This window comes from Larus michahellis, chromosome 2 (genome assembly GCF_964199755.1).
Source record: "Larus michahellis chromosome 2, bLarMic1.1, whole genome shotgun sequence".
NCBI lineage: Eukaryota > Metazoa > Chordata > Aves > Charadriiformes > Laridae > Larus > Larus michahellis.
Window position 1 is genome coordinate 2,656,854 of NC_133897.1, and position 21,726 is coordinate 2,678,579.

General features: G+C 42.0%; 3 protein-coding genes across 14 annotated transcripts in view; 2 read left to right on the top strand and 1 right to left on the bottom strand.

Moving 5' to 3' along the window:
- ALS2CL (ALS2 C-terminal like) overlaps positions 1–1,711 on the top strand; it is a 49,211-nt gene extending 47,500 nt beyond the window's left edge. For all 4 annotated transcript variants that reach the window (XM_074573876.1, XM_074573875.1, XM_074573877.1 and 1 more), the window contains exon 26: positions 194–1,711. In XM_074573876.1, coding sequence (XP_074429977.1) covers positions 194–265 — 72 coding nt within the window. In that variant the 3' untranslated portion in view covers positions 266–1,711. The remainder of the gene's footprint in view (positions 1–193) is intronic.
- Positions 1,328–10,160, bottom strand: JMJD4 (jumonji domain containing 4). Of its 2 annotated transcripts, none has more exons than XM_074573880.1 (7): positions 10,044–10,160; positions 8,863–9,449; positions 8,069–8,234; positions 6,810–6,935; positions 5,815–6,082; positions 5,008–5,154; positions 1,328–4,184 (listed from the first exon to the last, which is right to left on the bottom strand). In XM_074573880.1, exons 2-7 carry the CDS (start codon positions 9,125–9,127, stop codon positions 3,873–3,875), a joined length of 1,284 nt encoding a protein of 427 aa, XP_074429981.1. In that variant the 5' UTR covers positions 9,128–9,449; positions 10,044–10,160; the 3' UTR covers positions 1,328–3,872. The 2 variants fall into 2 exon arrangements, with proteins under 2 accessions (XP_074429981.1, XP_074429982.1); XM_074573881.1 differs by lacking the exon at positions 10,044–10,160 and adding an exon at positions 9,799–9,937.
- Positions 10,161–10,209: 49 nt separating this feature from the next.
- Positions 10,210–21,726, top strand: part of SNAP47 (synaptosome associated protein 47) — a 55,765-nt gene continuing 44,248 nt past the window's right edge. For 3 of the 8 annotated variants that reach the window (XM_074573882.1, XM_074573885.1, XM_074573883.1), the window contains exons 1-2: positions 13,863–13,960; positions 17,611–18,166. In XM_074573882.1, coding sequence (XP_074429983.1) covers positions 13,894–13,960; positions 17,611–18,166 — 623 coding nt within the window. In that variant the 5' untranslated portion in view covers positions 13,863–13,893. Of the gene's footprint in view, positions 10,345–11,849; positions 12,167–13,862; positions 13,961–17,610; positions 18,167–21,726 lie in introns of those variants that run through there. The other 5 variants (XM_074573890.1, XM_074573886.1, XM_074573884.1 and 2 more) reach the window with 4 other exon arrangements.

A 21,726-nucleotide genomic window follows, 5' to 3' on the forward strand; every position in this document is an offset into this window, starting at 1 on the left:
TAATTTTATATGCCTAGCACAGGTTATTTTCCTTCTAGTCTAGAGAATACGCTTATCTTTAATTTATGATGTGCAGATCTAATCTCTTGTCTAGCCCATGGGCCAGCATGGCTTCCCGTTGTGTGCAAGAGACCAGATTTTAACCCAAAGTTCCAAACCTTCTCCTTAATGGGTTGTTCTCTTCCTTGCCCAGTCGTGCTACGAACACATACAGAGGATGAGACTCCACCAGAGAGAGAACTGCCAGGTGCCTCACAGCTCCTGAGGGACCTGAAGGGAGCCTCCTCCCTGCCGCACTTCCTTGACCAAACACTGTTGGGTGAAGAAACAATCAACTCACTGCTGTTCCGGCTGCCTTTATAAAGGGAAGAACGGTTAATTTATCAGATGAGGGTTTCTTGCTGGGTTTTCTCCTTGACTAGCTGTGGTCGTAAAGCACAGAGATACAGGTGCTCTGAGCTAAAAGCCTTCAATACGCAACCTCAGCTCGTGTTTGGGAGTTTCTCTGCGGAAAGTGGCCAAGGTTTCTTTTTGCCCTGTAGTTTTTATTTCACTTTCCTGCAAGTAGCAATCTGCCTTGAAACCTCCTTGAACTGTTCTCTCGGACGCTGCATTCATTTTGCACTGGTGAACTGACATAAGGGAGGTGGTTTTATAGAAAGCCGTTAAATGAAACCACAAGATCTTGTTTTGGTGGGACTATTTCTGGTCGTGGCGTGGCCAGGAGAGGCCATCTCCATGCTCCTCAACCTGTTCCTGGAGTGAGGTGCCTTGTCCTGTATCCCCAAGAGGAAGGTTTTTCCGTTCCTCTTCCCCCACCCCCAGGCCAAACTCAGTACCTCTCCATTGTATTGTAAAGCTGCTATTGAACTAATTTCCTTCTTTTATGATACTTTACAAGTGTATATTTATCCCCTGCAGCCTCCTGTTCAATCTCAGGGATATCACACTCGCACCTTGACCACGCTAGTGCTGCTTTGTCATTCTGCAGGGGGGCACGTGTGCCTAATAGGAAGGACATACGTTGTCCCGGGCTGAGAAATCTCAAATCCTGGTGAGAGAAAACATAAATGCACCTGGATTTCTGCACTGATAGAGCTGTAAAAAACACTGGTTTTTGCTGCCTTTATAAAAGGCAAATGGATATTTGGTATCCTGTTACCATCAGACAAAAATAGTAACGTCTGAGCTGCATATTATTTAGAGCAAAAGCTCTTTTTGAACTAGATTTTAACCTGCTTTTTTTTTTTTTTTTTTTTACAGTTTAACTTGAAATTGTCCAGGTCTATGACTTAAGAAAAACAAAACAAAACTCTACAGGCTGTTTCCTCCTTTTTCTGACAAGTATTATGCTTTAATAAATAGTACACTGATTACAATAGTTAATATATTGGTATGAGAGTATCCTAGTGTATGTTTTACAGTAACTTTGTATTTAAATAAAGCTATTTTAATTCTTAAGAGAGATTGCAGGCTCGCATACTTCTTATTCCAATCTTGTTGCTGTCTTCAGGCATTTGGGAATTTGCTTTCCTCTATTTAACTCAAGAAAATGGGTGGCTTCCTCACCATCGTTCATAGGAATGGAGAATTTGAACGACAAACAGTTTCCTAATGTAATTGTAAGAGAGCCTGACTCAATAAAACCAATTTTTGTGCTTCTGTTCCTTGCTGAATCAGCAAGGAGAACATGGCTTAAACTTTTAAGATCATTTCCTGCAATTAAACTACTATTTTTTTACCTCGTTGTCTTGCCCTGATCACATGGAGCCTTAGCAGGCCTTACGAAGGACGGCTCTTGGACATTTTCAGAGCTGAAGATGCTGTGGTGCAGAGACAGCTGAGGTGAGAAAAAAAATGAGTATTTGAGACCCACCTTCCTTTACTTGAACATCTCTTCAGCCACCCCACCGTGCGGGTAAGGAAGAAGAGGCATCTTCTTTCTTACCAGCCTTGCATAGGGAAGAGGAACTAACTGTAGAAATGATAGCTCTTCCCCCAAAACTGCTGCCTGAATTTTTGCATTGTAACAAACTCATGCCATCCATCCAAAGGAAGATGCGGTCTGCTGGACAGTACAGCATCTAAACTCGTGCCCGGTATGTCGAGATACTGGGTTCTCAGCGTAAATCTAGACTTGTAGTTTTGCTGTTTTCACACAGCCCTTCCAGCTTCACGAGGCATGAAATGAAAAGTACTGTTTATCTAAGCAAACCCTTTATAAAATTGCAGCGTTTAAAGCTGTTGGTGCCAAAACCAGTTCCACAAGCATGCGGTGAGACCGGGGAATACAAACCCAAACCGATGCTGTCCTCGCAGTATGCTGCTTGTCAACTTTAAACCATCGTTCCTCACCTCTCTGAAATCTCACCTTATTCATATAAGGAAAAATGTTCCAGCTGCCTGTAAACAGCCGTAAGTAACAGCTGTGAAATTTTAATTTTCAGAGTTGCCTAAACCTGGCAGTTTTCCAGTCTAAAGAAACACCCTGCCAGAAGGTTGAATCACTGAGATGTAGTCACAGCTGTTTAAAAAAAAAAAAAAAGTAGTTTGTTTTCTCCATACTGTATTCTTCCATGCTCTGGGTATTGATTTGAATTTCAGGTACCTAGTCAAAAATGCAGAACTTCTACTAGAAAATAGGACATGCAAAATGCATGCATGTACGAACTCCACAGGACTATCTAGAAAACGATGTGATTTTTTTTCAGCCTACTGAAGATTTCTACTATTGCATTTTCTAAACGTAGGGTTATTAGTGGCTCTTACTGGTCATCTGGTTGAAAACAGAGGAAGTTCTTGAGCAATAATTCAAGTGAGCCCGAAAAGGGCCAAATAAGGTAACAGTGTGCAGCCATTTGTGCTTCTAGGCTTTCTCACCAACCAGTAAAAGCAAGAGGGATACTTCACTGGAAAACACCCTTTTGGACCAAGAGTAGCAATCGGGTTGCAAATTGTGCTATGTTAACCATGCAGTAGTGCTATTTGGTGAGTTAACAGCATGGCTTTCTTTTAGGAGATAACACGAGGCTACTGGCTAGCTTCCCTGATTAATCAAATCTCTGCTTGATTAAAATACTGTGCCTTGAAAGAGTGTAGAAATGTGAGAGTACATTCAAGTTCTTCCTTTTGAGCTTGGGTGGATCACATGCTTAAATTATTACTAGCAGATTTGCTACCAGGACTCCAGCTTCCTGATACGTTAAATGTAATCCTGAAGACCCTGGAGCAGCGTGAAGGCTGATTCTAGCTGAGACTTTCAGCTTTAGAGAGATGCCACTGTACAGGAAAATAGTAGAGTCAGCTCTTCCACATCCAGGCTACAGCTGCTGAGCCAGCTCAGGCTTCAAGGGAAGCTAATTAAATAGGATCCTCTAATATTTAAAAAAAGAAAAAGAAAGGCTGAGCTGCACCTGGAAGCAGGACAGGTCTTAAAACAATTTAGGTGTGACCAGAGAAAGCAGAGCTTGACTGCTGGAGCTTGCAGTGCAGGTTTGCTGTCAGAAGCAGAGGGCATATGGTGCAGACCTCTGAAAGTTCAGTGTTTAGCCCTGACAGACCTAAGCTCAACCCACAGAGAATTTCTGTTCCCCTTCCCTGAATGCATACTCACCAGCAGGGCTCATAATACAATACTAACATGATTTGGGTTTTTCCTTTATCTGAGATTTTTGGTTTTCCTGTGTAATTACTCTAGACACTCAAATGGTGTCTACTTAAAAAGTATTCAGTCTTGTTATGAATGTACTCTCTCCCCACTCTATATTAAGGCTCTTTGTACTTAAACTGCTATTAAACAGGGAGGAGTCAGTCTTCTACAAACACCCATTTTGCAAAAGGTTCATTTTACAAAGAACATAATAAATAGGAAGTTAGAGTAGCGCTGTATCTATTGCTGCTTTCAAGTGGTGGAGTAATGCCTCCGGAGGTGGAGAAAGTGACGTCAGGTCTAGTTTCTTGAAATCTTCATTAGCACTCAATGATGTTAACACCTTCACAGTCCTCTTTAAATCAAACACTGCATGGAGCATGCCCAAGGTGGAAATGGCAGCTTTGGGAGTGTTCTTTGCCGAAGCTTCGTCATCGAGGCCATTTTCCAAGACAGAAATCCTGTTCTCTGCAATAACTTTGAGGAAGTTGTAGAACTCCTTGTAGTCTATACCTGTGCAAGACTTCATGATCAACTAGGGGGAAAAAAAACAGCAATGTACAGTAAGAATTACAATAACATATTTTATCAAGCTAATAACTATCTGGAATCATAAGTAACAATTTTTAATTATTTTTTTTTTTGTAATTCCCCCACGGCATTAAAATTCTTTACCTTACTTGAAATGCCACTAGCCCAAAAAGCAGCAGTCTATTTCTTCCAAGTACTAAATGACTGGGTTTTTTGAAACTATTTTTGAAGGCTATCAACCAAGCAGCAGTAACAGCCTCCAGAAACAAACTTTGCATTTTTTTCATGCTTAAGATTTTGGAAGCATACAAGACGTAACATTGCTCAATATAGTTATGTGGTCTGAAAGCATCACCTTGCAGACACAGAAACCTGCTGCCACCTTCACCTTAATTTTGCTTGTTTCAGATTCACTGTTTCATCATGAATGGTCTTCAAATCAGTTCTTCTGCATGGGGTTTGTCTTATCAGTTCTGTTCATGTTAAAAAGCACTTATATTTATAAAGGGGGATGTAAATACTCCATAAAGGATTGATCTTGATGCTAATACTAGCAGTTGAGGCATTAGTTTTTCAGACAACATCCTAACCTCCTTGACATAGCAAATATGCACTGGCACAAGCCTTTCCCTGTGTCACTAAAGCAATGTTTGATTTCCTGCAAAATGAAGTTGTCACCAGGTCCTACTTCTGTATGAAACACGTACTAATTCCAGGTATGAGGTTAAGGACTTGTGTGTCTTAGACCTCATACGGTGGAGCGATGCACCCCAGAAATATATGATCCTCTAATAGAGAGTTAGGCCGCCAGCATCGTGTTGTTGTACCTGGCATTGTAGGTGCCAATCGTCTATAGGGTCCTTCCATTCATTGATTTCCCGTTGGACAGCTGCTAATTCATCCTGCAGGAAGCACCACATTATAGCCACATTGCAGCCATTCACCCAGTTGTGGTTAATGGAAATGGTATCCTCCTGAAGGAATAATTTAAATGGTTACTAGGCTCTGCATAGGAAAGTGGGAGAAAACAGCTGTAACGCCACCAATGCTGCAAAAAGTAAAATCATACTCCTCAGCAACAGAACTGCTTCTTTGGCACCAATACCAGCACTGTGTGGAACGACTGTCTCTTTCTAAGTTCCCTGAATAATCAAATCTTGTTCCACTCTGTCTGAGCATACCTTTCAAGGGCACAAAGGTGGGAGAAAGTGGTGGGGAGAAAGGATCAAGGCTGTTAATTTGTCATCACGAAGACCAATTTGTTAGCATTTTTCCATTATTAAATTATGATTTACAGTTAGAAACCAAGATTAACAGCCTCATCATAAGTCCATCTCGCCTAGCATCCTGTTTCTTGGTGACTAGTGGCATCTAATGAGGAAAAGCATAAGAAAAGAGGGTTCAGAGAGCTTCTAGTGGTCAATGAGCCAAGGAGCTTATGAGTTCAGGCTTGTTTTTAGCCATCATCTTGAGCAGCTACTGATAGACCTTTCCTCTGTGAACCTTCTAAACCTTTTCGCAGCCCAGTTAAAGACTTCTGGCATCCACAACATGCTGTAGCAATAAAAGTTTGAGGTGATTTAAGCCTGATTATCTCTCTAGGTTATGAAAAGGTTGGTATCAAGTCACATTACCAGATTGTAAACTTGATGATGCCATCCACTGGGGATGAAGACTATCTCCCCTGCTTCCTGCACAATTTCAACAGGGGGTTGACTTTGGTTGTAGCGAGGGTAAACGCTCCTGTCCTGAAGATTAGGTGCAGTCACGTCGAAGGGCAAGTTGCCATGGCAGTCTTTGAGGTATTCCTCCTGTCCTGCAGGGTACAACAACCATTTCTTTCTCCCACATATATTGGCTGACCAGCTATAAGAACGGAAGACATCGGCATGGAACGGAGTCCTGTGGGGTAAATCAGAGGTTAAAGTAAAGTAAAGACAACACTTAAAAGCTGTAAGATGAATTAAAGTCTCTGAGACTCAGACATACACACAGAAATCAACCTTCACTATGCAAACCTGATCCCAAACTGTACCCTCTTCATTTAATTTTGACTGCTTTAAGTATTAAAAGGCCACTATATCTACATAGTATAACAGTGTTTTATAGCCTTTGCCCTTCTCCATCAGTTAGTTTTGAATCTGTCCCACAAATACCTCAACGACAGGAGATTCTGTGATGTGAACTGATGAGAATACTGTAAATGCAACTTTATCACCAATGCTGGACTTAATTTTTCGCCTGCAAAATATGTGACCAACTCATCCGCGCCCCTCCAAGGCTTCTGTTGACTCTGCAAATCATAAAAAGCGGATGATCCCCAGAGACCTTCTGCTCTAAAACCTTATATAAGCTAGCTGACATCTTTTGCAGATTTTGTGTGCACAATCCAGGGCTTTTTGAAGTGCAAAAGCACTTTAGCTGACTGAATAGGATGACTCACATCCAGAACCAAATGAACTGCTTGAGAAACAAACAAGACTGGCTAGGTTCAGGTACAACACTGTACCGTATGGCCACACGCTGCCTCTGCAGCATCGTGCTATCCTGAAGGCCAATGTGATAATCCCCTGTAATGTTAATCTTAAAAAAAGAGTATGTAAGAATGACAGAAACTATACTGCCTTACCATGAACCTTTAGGTCCCATGTAGACAAACCGGTAATCATCCACAGCTATAGCATCCCAGTATTCATTCAGCCAGTCGGATGAGAAATACACAGGGGTTGTATAAACATCTTGCTCAGGGAAAGCTCTTAAAAAGATAACGTGTTGGAAGTCTGTCTCAGAAAAATGCAGCATTGCTCCTTCTGCTTCAGTTCCCAAACCCCAGATAAAGAGACCAACCAGGTCTCTAACAGGCCATTAATACTTTGCTGGCATCTCCTTCATATCATCAATAACTCTGAGTTGCATGCAAAACGCACACAATAGTGTTTTCTCTCTCCCAGGAAAGCTGTGACTGTTAACTACTATTTGGGAGACTCCTTTTAATTATGGCAAAGACAGTTGCTAATAGACACATTCTCTTTAGATGAGACGCCTGCAAAACTGGTTGGTCCAACTGGATGACAGGTTGGGGGTGTGAGGGTTAGGAGGGAAACCAGGCTGTGGGGTTTTGACAAGTGTGTGGCCTCCTCCCGTGGGATACGCTGCCCCTTCCCCATCCTAGGCTGCATCTGCAGACTTTCTGTAGGCAAGCCACAGCAGTGGTGTCTGGGAAAGCAGACAAACAGGGAGGCAGAGCCTGACAAACTTCCTCTATTGCAAGTCCCTGGCACACTCAAAAATGAAAAGAGGTGATCACAAGATAAATTAAGAGCAGGATACATTTAAGGAAGAAGAGATTTGAGCGAAAAGACATAAAAGTCCTACGCAGAAATGGGGAATGGACAATGCATCCACCTCGCAAGCAGCGGGCTGGAGGAGAAGGAAAGCCAGTACAGGGTGAAGAGAACTTTACCGACAGGGAAGGTTAATATTAAAACAAAAGGATAGTAAAGGATTATAACTCACACACAGTCACTGAATTAAACATAATTAGAAACATCCCCCTTCTTCTTAAGAAGTAAGGTTTGCATTGTAGCAGTCAAATAAAAGCCAAATGTTTCAGCCACACGGTCTCCACAGGGATAACATACCGTCATTTAAAACATAGATGAAAAGGAAAGTGCTCAAGAATGTCAGCATCTTCAAGAACAAATGATTTGTTTAAAGATCTCACCGTGTGAAGTATGCCAAGAACTGTGCAGCACATGACTGATATTTTGGTGGGCAAGTGCTAACAAAAAGCAGTGCCGGAATTTAAACACTGGGGCATTAAAAGCTGAGTGTTAAGGTTCCACGGCAGCTCTCTGCTCTGCAAGGAATTCCACAGTGTTCTCTTACCTGCTCAGGTGCCAGTCCTTTAGATAAAGACACCCTCGGGATGAACGGTAGCCATTTTTAATGTACTCTTTCCAGTACTTTATATACTCCTTGAAGGGAAGCTGCTCCTTCGGGTTGGAATTGTACTCCTTGACGTCACAGTTGGCAACAGGTACTACAGCCTCTCCTGAAATATAAACTCTTTGAGCCCACGTGGGGACAGAATAACTGATGCTGAAACTAAGTTTCCTTAACCTTATCCCCTGCAGCAGCCTCTAATACCTAGGCCCTATCATGCCAAGTACAGTACAAACACATAAAGCAACAATGCCTAGCCCAGCTTTCCCTCCCAACACCATCATTCTAGGCAAACGTAATTCAGACCAGAAATTATTTATTTAACTTGACCTGAATTTTCCTCTTAAACTACACTAGGAGTGGGGTATTGATTCTTATTAATACACTAATATTTTACAGCCTGAAGAAATATTTCAGTGCAACTACAGGATATTTTCACCTTGCCTGGCGAAAGTGTCAGGCCACTCCTGTGGTTAAAGTTAAGCAGGTAAATAAATTGGTATGGTTAAATTATACAACACTTTTTATTTTATTTCATTATGGGAATAAATTCAAGATTGGAATCTGCAAAACATAAAGTGTGAGTAAGTATAGGAAATGAACGTATTAACTAAGAAAAAAGTATGGAGAATTGTTTGGTTTTGTCTAGCAGTTCTATTTCTAAGATTAAAAAAAAAAAAAAGCTTTGTCATTTAACATACAGGTTTTAATTAGGTATCAAAAATGACATGACTTACCAAACTTCTGCAGCAGATGATCAAAGTTAGGCTTTCCATCCCAAGTAACCCAATTTCTCCTGCTGCCCCAGTCTTCAGTGAATTTAGCTGAGAAAATACAGGGATGGTTGGGAATCAAATAATCCCGGAAAAAGTCTGAGTAAGTGAATGATTCTACTTTTTCAATAAAGTCAACGTGTCCTCCTGGGAGGCAGAATGCGCCCTGAGATGAACTGTTGTAGTCACGAAAAAAGGCAGTGGAACAGGCGAATGTTGCCCTGTCCATGCAGGCTGGATACTCTTCCTGGCTTAGCCAAGGCAGCGTTGACCAGATACAAAAAAAACCAGCTTTAAAACGTGACTTGAGTCTCTAAATCCATAACTCACAGGAAAATATAAACCACCAGAGGTAAAAGAAGCAGTCGTGCAGGAACATCCCACCACATTGGGCTAATTAGGATCTTCCATAGTTTATAATGTTTAATGCCGGTGGGATATCTGACAATAAAGTCACCCTATGGATGGTGAAGATGTTGCTTTTCCCTCGTCACCTTCTTGCCAGGGTGACAACGCTCTCTTGGGGGCAACCAGCAAAGGCTGGTTCCTTCCTAAAACAGCAGAAACATTAATTTCAGTGGGATATCCCTGCTAAATGAATTAATTGCTGGGGTGGAGGGAAGGAAAATCCCTAAATATTTGGGAGCCTGGGAAACCACTGCAGACCAGCAACTCTATTGGGGCTCACCCCTTTGTCAGGAGAAGATAGAGGCCCTGGCACCCCCCACCCTCGTCAGACCTTTCTCTAGGGCACAGGCAGCAATAATTAAAAAGATTAAAGAGGAAAAGATTAAAAAGACGAAAATAACAGTGAATAAAAGGGAGGTGTCCGGGGAAGCGGGGATGGGAGCAAGCACAAAGCAGGAGGGAGGAGGCCCGAGGGCAAGTGAGGCCACATACCCTGCAGGGGTGGGCTTCAGGAGAGGGGAAACACCAGGGGTGAAGAGGGGACCAGGGTGCTCAGGGGGGAAAAGGGGCCGCCATGAGGGGGTTCCCCCCCTCAGGGAGCTCCCGGAGCTGGTCGGGGGGGGGGACCCGGACGCCACAGGGCGTCGCACACGCCATCCCTGCGTTGGGTTCTCGGTCCACCCCCGCGCGTCCGCGACCCGCGGGAGCGGAGAGGGCAACGGAGGAGGGATACTCACCCCCGCCCCGCCGCGGGGCAGGACCCCGGGCCGAGTGGCGGCGGCGGCGGAGGGGACTGGCTGCCGCGACCGCTCCCGGAACCTCGGCGCTCGGCGGGCGACGCCCGGGGGGGGCCGAGAAGGGGGAGCGCAGCGGAGAGCGGCTCAGCCAATAGGAGCGGGCGGCGGGCGCATGCGCAGAGCGTGGATGCGGGGGCCGGCCGGCTGCGCTGCGCTGGGAGAGGTGGGTGCGGGGCCGGGCCTGGAGCGGCGCCGGGGAAAGGGGGAGGCGGTCTAGCCGAGCTTTGAGGGGAAGGCGAAGGTTGGTAGTATCTGGTTAAGGGTGGTTTGGCCTAAGGCTGAGGGGAGAATGAGAGTGGAGGTTAGCCTAGGGGAAGGAATGGGGGTCTGGCCTAGATTGGGGCGGGGGGCATTGTGGAAACAGGGGCTTGAATAGTCTGACTTACAGAGAGCGAACGGTTGAGGTGGGGGTCGGTCTTCTCCCGCTAGCAACAAGCGATAGGACAAGAGGAAACAGCCTCAAATTGTGCCAGGGGAGGTTTAGGATGGCTATTAGGAGAAAATTCTTCAGAGAAGGGGTTATCACACATTGGAACAGGCTGCCCAGGGAAGTGGTGGAATCACCAACCCTGGAAGTATTTAAAAAACGGGTGGACGCAGTGCTGAGGGACATGGTTTAGTGGTGGTTTTGTCAGTGTTAGGTTAATGGTTGGACTTGGATGATCTTAAAGGTCCCTTCCAACCTAGACAATTCTATGATTCTATTCTATGATTCTGTGAAGGCTGAGAGAAAGATGAGGGTGGAGATTGGCCTAGGGGAAGGAATGGGGGTCCGGCCTGGAATTGGGGGGAGCTGTGGGAATGGAGGTTTGAATATCTAACTCTATAAGAGTAGGGTGGACATGAAGGGAGAGGTAGGTCTGGCTGTGGGGAAGCCTTGGGTCTTAGCCTGGAGAAAAGGAGGCTGAGAGAAGACCTTATCGCTCTCTACAACTACCTGAAAGGAAGGTGTAGCGAGGTGAGGGTCAGTCTCTTCTCTCAAGCAACGAGTGGTAGGACAAGAAGAAGCAGCCTCAAGTTGCACCAGGGGAGGTTTAGATTGGATATTAGGAAAAATTTCTTCATTGAATGGGTTATCAAACATTGGAACAGGCTTCCCAGGGAAGTAGTGGAGTCGCCATCCCTGCAGGTATTTAAAAGACGAGTAGATATGGTGCTGAGGGACATGGTTTGCTGAGGGACATGAGGTGCTGAGGGACACCACACGAGTGGTGGTTTTGGCAGTGTTCGGTTGATGGTTGGACTTGATGACCTTAAAGGTCTCTTCCAACATAGACAATTCTATGATTCTGTAAAGCATGGGGGTTTGATGTGAGTTAAAGGATGGGAACTGCAGCAGTTCCATATTTAAATGTATTTGGGAGAGGTTGGTGGGACTTCTGTCTTCTATAAAGTTGCTTTGTATTAGAAATGGAGTGGAATCAAAATGTTTTTTCCATAGAAGGATGAAAACATGTTGATGTGGGGAAGCCCCTCGGTCTAGAGTCATTCTTTAGTGGAGATTTGTTGATCTTTTAAGACAAAGGGGGCTGAATTTCTCTGTGTGCCATAGTAGAGAGATATTGTGTGTCTTTGCCTGCTGCACCTCTTGGAGAGTCACCCCTGAGTATTTCGTAGTATCATTTGGAGAATCATAGAGTTAGAAAGCTGGTGGAACTGCATCTCATGCCTTTACTTAAAAAAGAGGGGAGAGTCACTTGGTAGGCCTTATAAACATTTTCATTATGGGGGTTGTTGGGCTTGCAGGACTCTTTAACTCATCACTTGCCTGATGGTAGCTTTGGGAACAAACCACCAAAGATAATGACCCAATGGAAACTTCAGCCGTGAAGGAGGAGAAAAAGTAAACAAACACCAACACATTAGAAATGGGTGCAGAAATGATGATGAGAAGAATCTGTGACTAAGTTTTGGAGGCTCTGAGGTAGACATTGCGAAGGGATGGTGGTCTGTTCATGAGCTGACAGCACCTTCTCCTGGTGTATGAAGCATCTTCTCACACCTGGGGTAATTAGTAGTGCTTGCATTTCATTGAATGATCTCAAAGCACTTCACAAGAGGAGGTGAGTCACCTCCTTTTTATAGAAACATCCCTGAGTTATGTGTTAACTAAAGAATTTATACAATGTTGTGGTGACGCGGACGGAAATATAATCCACAAGTCTCTGCTGCTAATCCTCGTTCTTGCTCTGTGTTGCTGTGTGTAGCTGTGTATGGTACTATGCTCGGTTTCGAGAGGCAGATGTGTCAAAAGACAAACTATTTACCAAAAAAAGAGGCGATTTACAGGATGTGGATAATGTTTTGGGGAGCCCAGACTGGGAGAGACTGCTTGTGTCATCTGGTCTGTTGACAAACATGTAGGCCAACATGTTTTTCTTTAAAAAATATGTAGGAATTTATTGTGAAATCCTTTAGATATCTCTTCCTCTTCCATTGCATACAGGGAAGTGGTTTAAGGACTGTAACCCTCTCAAGTTCATAAACTTATTCTTGGCTGTGTTTACAAGTAATTTAAAGCCTTTTTTTGTGTGTGTGTGTTTTTTTTTTTTTCCTTTGCATGGCATTCTAAAGGACTTGCATCTGTTTGTTGTTGCATTGGTTTTTTTTTGTTTGTTGTGTTTTTTTTTTCCCATTGGCTTTTTTTTTCAGTGTATTTTACAAAACTATGAATATTCCATATCTTGTAATATAAGGCATTTCTAATCATGTTTTAGGAGTAGTAGAATGGTGAATGACATAATGGTCAACCTCAGGTGGTGGGGTCAAAGTAAAGTGATAGGAAGAGGAGAGGAGAGAAATTCTGAATTTTGAGTAATAGTTCCTCATAGTAAACGAGCTGTGTAAATGGAAGAAGGCCTAGGTCTCTGCATTTCTGAAATGGGATTGTCAAAGGTTTAGGAAATATGGGGGGGAAAAAATATTAATTTTGAAGGACAGTAGCTAAGCTATTTGGTCTTTAGCGGTGAGTTCACTGTTTACGTCAGAAGTGAAGTCAGTGTATTTAACATTGCTTTTCATTTCACAGCTCAAGTGCAGTGAGGCATCCTCCGTGTAGGTGCCGTACAAACTAATCAGAGAGAGAAGCAGAGACAAGGTTCTGTTTTATAAAAGGCAAAGTTCTGCCAGTAGATAAAGAAGTTTCTTTAATATTGACTCGAGGAGAGTTACAAAAGTAATAGGATAATACTGATTTTTAGCTGCTCAAAAACCGTAATCACAGGTTAATGCCCAACATTATACAACACAATGCACCATTGTCATAGGTGAAGTACATATTTAATGACTTTTTCAGCTAACTTCAAATAGTTGTGATGGTTTCTTCTTTTTTTTGTTTAACATTGGTAAAATTTCTCATGTGTTTTAATCTGATTCCTGGAAGTCTTGTGTTGTAGTATGCTATATACTATATTGGGGAAAAATGTGCTGAAACAATGAATGGATTTGATTACCAAATAAGTTTTTGCTTGGCGATTCTGGCCTCAGGCACAGAACGGAGCTGACTGTCAGGCAAAGCCTTTAAGCTCTCAGGTGAGTCAAAAATCATATGACTCAAGGCATGTACACATATATATACACAGGTCAAGTGACTGCTTCATTTTTTTTCCCGGACTGAGAGGACTTGTTTTACTGCTAGATCCAGGGTTAAATATACATCCTCTATTATTTATATATTTTTCCTTTTGGTAACGGGCGTAGTAGGATTTTTGCTTTAGCTTCAGGGTTTTTTACCTGCTCTTTTGGACTTTGAAGAGAAAGAAGTACTCAGGAAAAAAAATTCTACCTACAGATGGACAGCTCTGTAAGGGCAGCAGCCCCCAAAAGGCTGCCTGTGAGTTCTGCGTCTACAGATAGAGGTAAGGAGCTTGAGATACGGTTTAGGAAGATCTTTTTTTATGGCACAGTTGTGAGACTGCATCAGATGTTAATATTTTCACAGTCTAAAGATAGAGAGCAGGCTTGAGAGAAAATACTGTCCTGATGGGGAGCTAGTGGTGGTTGAAGAGAGTGTGTGGAACTCTTAGACGTGAAAGTGGGCTCTAGGCTGAGATTTTACAGAAGTTTGAGAGTCATTTGCTTGTTTGCAGTTTCTTTTTGCCTCCCTAGTATGGCTGTGCCTGGTGGAAGGTGGTTGTTGCTGTTAGCATGGCCTAGGAGTTGTTTTTCAGATAACATTATGTTCTGCGACGCCTGTCCCAGCAGTGAGCATTGAGAAACCTGCGCTTGGTTCCAGGTTTCCCTTGTGATCCTCTGCAAGGCGTATAATCTTTCAGTGTCTTGGTTTTATCGTTATTTATATACCTTATTTATGAAATAACATCTCAGGGTAACAGCTTGCTGTGAACAGCATGCTGATATTTATGAGATTTTCAGAAAGTAGTGGAGGTAGCGAAGACTTGTGCAGAGTGGTGAAGGGGATGTCGGCTACTTTGTGTGGACTGGGATCTGCTGGTTTGATAAATTGGGAGGCTGCTGATTAATTTTTTTTTTTTTTTTTTTTTTCTGGGTCTGGTGGGAGCTCTTCAGTAGATTTCATTTGCCTCTGCAATACGTTTAGGCTAGGAGGAGCTTGAGGGCATAATACAAGATGTTTATTGTTTGCTATAGTATTTACTTCATATCTAGGCAGTGTCAAACAGTTAAGCTCAATTATGATTAGTAATTTGTAAATCCTGATTAATAAAGCTATAACAGGATTTAGGTTCAAGTGTCACTAAGGTAATTTATGTTGTTTAAACTGACAGAGTTGTCTGTTATAGTAATAAAAAGTATACTGTTATCAGCACATAATTGCGTATCCATATTAGAAACATTTTCCACTTAAAGTATCCTGTAAAAGGATACTTTTCTGTTTATGGCTGTTTTGGAATCCCACTGCTGCTGTTTGTTTCTTTGCATTCACATCTGACTGTTAGTTAAAAAGTATTTTTCTTGTTCCTGTTTCTTTGTGTATGGCAGAAAGAAAATAACCTTTAAATAGAAATTATAATAATTGGCTTCTCGCAAAGCCCAGTCAGGCTGGAAAAATAAAAAATTCTTGCCATCAGATCTGGGTAATCTAACCTTGCTATATTAGAGGAACTACCTTCTTTTTCTAGATAGAGGAATTGAGGCCAGAGCTTTTAGGTTTTTCTCCAAATTACGAAATTATGTAGCAAAGGATTGAGAAAGAAATAATATTTCCTAGAACGTTTCATTGTTTTGTTGGCTATAGCTACTCACTTAAATCAGATTTCTGTGGGTTTTTTCACCCTCTCTTTGGCCCATAGTACGGTGCGAAGTTGTCTCTCTAGGACTTTGGTTTTATTAGCCCAAAAACAGATTGAGAATTTTCACTTTAAACTCTCGCTGTTTTGTAACCTTACGGCTTGTTTTTTTTTCCATTTGCATCACTAAAATTCATAATGCCATGGAGATAAGGTATGAAAACCAAAGTAAAGATTTTTGTGGAATATGGCATTCTGTGAGTAGTCCTTATCCAGTAATAATGAAGTTTTGAATATATTTAATAAAAGACGTCATTGGAACTGGACTCAGATTTAGAGTGCTCTTTTTAAGCGTGAAAGCACTAGATCTTCAAGTGTGCTGTAGGAATTCGCACCAGTGAATTTTCACCTGAAAAAGGACCTTTTTAAAGGACATTTTAAAATTTGCATTAGGATTCCTAGACATTTCCTTAAGGGGAACAAATGTATGGAAGTAAAAAGCTGTAATTAGTGTCAGTGTCAACCTAAGTGGGGATTTTGTGGTGGGGCTCTTCTCATTTATTGCGCTATTCAAGTAGCAGAACACCTTGAGATAATGTTATGGTGCTAATCTGTAAATTGGGCCATGATACATCAAAGGCTTTGAGAAGATAATGAATATGTGAGTGATTAAATCATCATTACATAATGGGTGTTCACAAAGAAGTTACTTGTGGAACGTAATTGGTCTTCAGTGAAGTGCTGAAAGCTGTAGGATTATGAAGGAGATGTTACAGGAAACAATCTGACCCTTGGATACAAGAAGCCTCTTCAGAAGTGTGGAGAGATGCCGCTCCAGATACATTTAATTTAATTTACCGTTCCAAATTTGAGCTTGTTTTGATGTAAGCAAGCCAGGCCTGAGACATATGACAGCTCCATGTTTTCGTGCTGGGATTCCAGATAGCGATGAGCACGTCTTATAGCATTAATATTATGTCATCACATAGCATCATGGGCTCCCAGGAAAATATGGCCTGTCACAGAGGTGCGATGAAATCACCATTGCCTTGAATGTTGTGTCCATTCACACTGCGTGAGTAGAGTCAGCTCTTCTGGCTCTTCTAAGCCTCTGCTGGTTCTGCTGCTGCTTGCTCTGCTGTCGTGTCTGGAATGGCTCTGCATGACAGGCCAGCAGCACCTCTTCCAGTACCACGGTGGCATCTTTTTCATCTTAAGTTCCACTTGGGTCCATCAGGGTTTTCCCACTTAGCATTGCTAAGTGGTTTGCAGTTCTTTCTAAACTCCTATTTCCAAACATCTTTGGTAGAAATGGATATTTCACAGAACAAATACTGCAGATTTGTGGGGGGTTATTTTGGCTGCATTGTTCTACCAGAAGTTCTGTTATCGACTTGAGTTTTATAAGGTAGATATTTTTGCAAGTCTCCTGAGACCAAGAGTGGTGGTCTGAGATAATGATGATTTCTGAAGAATATTTGTGGCTGTGTGTTGCTGTTTTTTTAGTGACTATGAATTCTGGTCAGTGGAGATTTTGATTTGACCTGCACTGTTGAATATGTTGGATAAACAGTCTGGGTGTGTTCTTAACATACCTGAATGTTGAGATATCAGAGTGGAATTGGAAGGACAATTTATTTATTGTGATTGTTGTAGATATACATCAATGAGCTTATGTTTTGGTCTATTCTGGGTTTTCTTCAGTACCTCTTGGTCCGTGGGAAGCTGCTTCTGATGATGAGGTGGGGAATGGAAAACTTCTTAAATGATCATTTTCCAGTAAAAAGGGGTATGTGAAAGACTCAGAAAAGTCAGTAAATGTTTTTCATGATTCTGGTTTTGGTAGGTTCCCCTCCACTCAAAAATATGAACATACACATGTGAACGTATAGACTAATCTAATTATAAAGCACCTCTGCTGTTCAAAACCACACAGCAGGTATTAAATACCCAGGAGATTAATGCAATAGTCATTTGAAGTTTGTGCTGTTGTAAATCAAGTGCTGGAATATGATGAGAACATTATAAAAAGGGGGGCAGTGCTTTTATGGAGTGGGCAATAATATAGATGGTCCTCTTCAGAAAGAGCGAGCCTTTCTGAAGGAGATATTGGGATGGTTAGGAATGATTATCAAATTTTGTAACCCATCCGTACCTATTTCCAAATCTCTTAGGTGTGCACCTGAAAGGTTACAATGAAAGTACTGGAAGCCAGCTGTGGATGGGATTAATTACTTATGAGTGTTTGTAACATCATCTTTTATACGTTGCTAAGGATTGTTGCATTTTTTTTATTCTAGTTTCTCCTTCTGGCTTTGAGAGCGTTGCTCTTGTAGAAGAGGATCTGAACGGCGAGCTGATGAACGAAGACATACGTATCCATAGCTGGCCTTGTTCGTACTATTTGGACACCAGCAAACAATGGGTCTCTGGCAGACTATCTCTGACTCCTGTTGCGATCAAATTTATAGCTGACAAGACTGGGGAGCTTTTGGTCAACTTCCATCTTTCTAGTATCAGTGAGATCAAGAAGGAATCTTCAAATTTAATCTTCAGCTCTCTTACCATCTTAGAGAAGAGCACCAAGCACTGGTTCAGTTCTCTGCAACCCAGCAGAAATGTGGTGTTCAACATCCTTGAGCACTTCTGGAGGGAGCAATTGCTGTCAAGTGAAGGGGCAGGAGCAGAAGCAGCAGCTTTGCAGTCAACAAAGGGAAAAGAACTGACCGGGTTATTGACTGGATCGCAGAAGCGACTGGAGGACACAGCAAAAGTGCTGCATTACCAGGGCGAGCAGTTTGATAACATCATGAGAGGACTCAACAGGATCGAAGGGGATATGGATGTGGCAGATAGGTACGGTACTGGAGCATCCTCTGAGCTAAGCAGAGGTTGTGGGACTGTATTGTTTATGCCTGAAATTTATGGGGCAGATCCACAGAGGTCTTTAGGAAATTAAACTGTTGACTTTTAGTGAAACTCTAAGCTTGTGATCGCCTTTTGTGTATCTAGTTCTTGTTATAAGATGTTTCTGTCTTTCTGTCCTCCCTTCTGTGCGACATTTTTTCACCCTGGTGAAGCTGTTTGTCTATATATACCTGTCCTCTTTCCTTCAAATAACTTTTCAAGCCCTTATAAGTTTCAGCCACAACTGTCAGAAATAGTAGAGATCGCCAAAATATTAACAACCTATAAGTTTTGAGAGAATTGGCAACCAGTTAGGGGAAAGAGGTGTAAATTAACATCCCCACTGAAGGACAAGATATGTCATTTACATTTCTATTAGGTGTCCTAGAATATGCATAAATAAAAAAATACTGGAAGTTGGGTTTGGTTAATTTTGCCGGTCCTGGACCATCCTGTTTTGCTGTTCGCAGCAAATGCAACCACAGTTTGGCTTTTCTGGTTTTTATCAAAGGAAATGTTGAATATGGCAGATGGGCTGCTGACTTGGAGACAGTTTCCCAGAGTTATCAGGGGACAAAGGCCAATTAATCTTTAGTTCAAGTAGATTGTACTCCTTTCTCTGTGCATGGAAGTCAGCTCTTGAGGCTGCTTTTTGCATGCAAAATGTGTGTAGTTTTATTTGCCCTTTCCTTCACAAGTACTTGCTTCCCAGCTACGCACAAGAGCGAGGGTTGGGTCTGCGGTGTGGATGTAGTCAGGAAAATGGCTGTAGAAACAGTGCTCCTTTATTTGTGCTGTAAAACTACACTGCATTGAGCCTTACATGGAATACTCCCTGCCTTTAGGTCTGGGTGGAATAAATACATTTTGAGAAGAAAATGAGCAGTGTTGAGCAGCACTGAACTGAGCTTTGCAGAGTCTGGGGGTGCAAGAAGTAGAGAGACAATGCTAGACTATTTGTGGTAATCTCAATAAATTACTCAAAATTCAAAAAAAAATAGCCACCACGTGCTTTAGGCAAATAAAATAAAAGATTTGGAGTACATTTGAGATGTTGCTTAACTTTAGCTGTTGCAGAACTCGATGTGAATAGTAAATGGTTGGTGTCTTGGTCAGAACGTTGTGACTTTACTATTTAATGATTAACACTCAAAGTGAATTATTCTCTTCTTTGGTATGCTGCAAGTTGGATTCGATAGCAATCCAAAATAGACAGTAAAGTTAGGAGTAGTACTGTAATGTTTGAAGATATATAGCTCTGAGTGTCTTTGTGGAAGCTCCAACACCTGCATGAAGAAACAAGCACAATGAAGTTCAAACTAGTTGTTTTTGGAAGAAGCCTCTGTTTTTAGACGGATATCATGTCTAAAAGAAGGTGTTGATTTCACAATGATTCTGGTGATATTCTCCATACCCTTTAATGAAAAGCCAAGACAACTGAAAGCTTCAGCAATAGCTTTTAAAGTTCTGTGGCAATAAACAATGAGTAGGAAAACAAATACCTGCTCATTGTTTTTGGAAGAGAGTTTTGTTTTGGGTTAAGATGCACTGGGAGGTATTATTTGTCCTCATGAATCTGAAGAGCTTGATGCTTTGATTTTAAAAATGGAAAAATAAAGGAAGGCATTGACCGAACGTTAGCTGGGATTCTGTTTTATATACAGTATGAAGAGTTTGGCCAGCTTGCTCAGAGGCTGAAATGCAGCTCAGAATCCATTAGCCAAACTGTGTTGTAATTGCACTATGCTTTTGGGGGAATTTTAACACCTGGTTTATTCGCATAGTTTTTGTGTGTGTTTTTTTTTTTTTTTCTAAAAAAGCTGCTTTCCCCACTCCCTCCCACCCACAAGGTCTTCTCTTAACCTGAGGGCATTTTTCTTCATGTCCCTAACCGGTGTAGAAACCTGGGAGACCGTGACTGAAGCTCATTTGGTTGTTGCATATGAGGAAATTCAGACTATTAGCATAGATAAATATGCCTGTTAAGGCTCTTTGACTCTTGCTTTCTTTAGAAACTTGATGAGAAGTAATTACATGCGGGACCATTTTGCATGCAGAGCAGATTTTGTGCAGAAGGAAATGAACTTTTGCGTCCGTTAGTTCGAGGTTGTATAAACGACACCAGTTTGATGGCTGTGTCTTTTATAAAAAGAACCAGGGCCCTTTATCTACTTTCATATGTTTAAAACTGTGATTAATTTTATCTTGCCTGTATGTGTGGGTTTTTTTCGGATTATTAATTCTGTTCTTATGTATGCTTGGGTATATACAGCTGCTTTGAGTGGAACTGTGTGCAGATAAGCAGAGCTGAGCCTGACGTGCTAGCAGATGTTCGAAGACCAAAAATAAACAGAAAGCCAGATTCACTGGTTCCTTTTTAATATATTACTATCAGAGGACAGGGTACTCTAGTTGCAAATTTTCATTTGTATATAAGGACTGGTCATACAGTTTGTTGATACAGAGGGATGACTCCTCCGTGGAAGGCCAGAGGAGTTGGCTGGAGCCTTTGTTGGGGCTGTGCAACAGAAAAATCTTGACTGTAAATTAGGCATTGCCCAGCCGGGATGTCAGTCCCTGGGGAAAGGGGAAAGGAGACGGGTGAAGGCACAAAGTGATAAAAATTAAGCTATCCAGAATAAGTTTAGACAGTTTAGACTTGTCACATTGCAGCTGCTTTTCAGTAAGTGAACGCACATGCCTTTCTCACGGTGAATGTGATGAGCGAACGCATACTGGGGTAGGAGTTCAATGACTTTTCAAAGGTTGACACAGGCATAGGCTGTTGTTGCCCTGAAGTACCTTGTAGCTCTTTCATACATCAAGAGGACAGAAAACGTGCTTTGTGCTCTGTAGAAATGAGATCAGGTCATTTGTTCAGTTACAGCAGGTAGGTTAGAGCATGGCTTTTAATTTGGAAGATGGTGTGTGCTAGTGGAGCCTAGGGCTTTTTCAGTCGTACTCTGTGTTGAACTTAAGTTGAACCTCATAGTTTCAGAATTCAGCCCTAAATCTATGATACCGTGCCATTACAAATTCTGTTATTGTACAACTTTCTGTTACATCTCCTTTGGTCTGTCTTCCCCCCTCCTTTTTAGGGGAGTGTTGCAGCATTTTCAGAGGGCAGCGGAGAGCTCCAGACCCATTACTCATCTTGCGTGCTATCTACATAAACATCTGATGTTCTTGCTTTAGTTGGGAGTAGGTTCTTGGAACCATTCATTCTGCCTCTGCTATCCATGAATTCAGTGGTTGGCACCCAATATGACTTTTTCTGCTCTTTGTAGCAGATGAATTTCTTTAAGTAGGTCTGTTTTGTAGCCAGTGCAGAACTTTGATAGCTAGTAAACAAAGCGTGTTCAGTTAGAGCTTCCTCTTTCAGATTAGACTTTGTATACAGACAAAGTAAACAGGATTTTAAAATTGCAAAGTCTTCTGTAGACACTCTCTGATTCTCTCGTGGAAAATAAATCATTACAAAAAGTATCTTGAGCGGAGCACTGCTGTGA

Coding starts and splice junctions, on each gene's coding strand:
- JMJD4 (XM_074573880.1), bottom strand. CDS start 9,127: ATGGACAGGGCAACATTCGCCTGTTCCACTGCCTTTTTTCGTGACTAC. Junction 6,083..6,809: donor ATGGGACCTAAAGGTTCATG/GTAAGGCAGTAT, acceptor TTTACCCCACAG/GACTCCGTTCCATGCCGATG. Junction 4,185..5,007: donor ATTGGCACCTACAATGCCAG/GTACAACAACAC, acceptor TTTTCCCCCTAG/TTGATCATGAAGTCTTGCAC.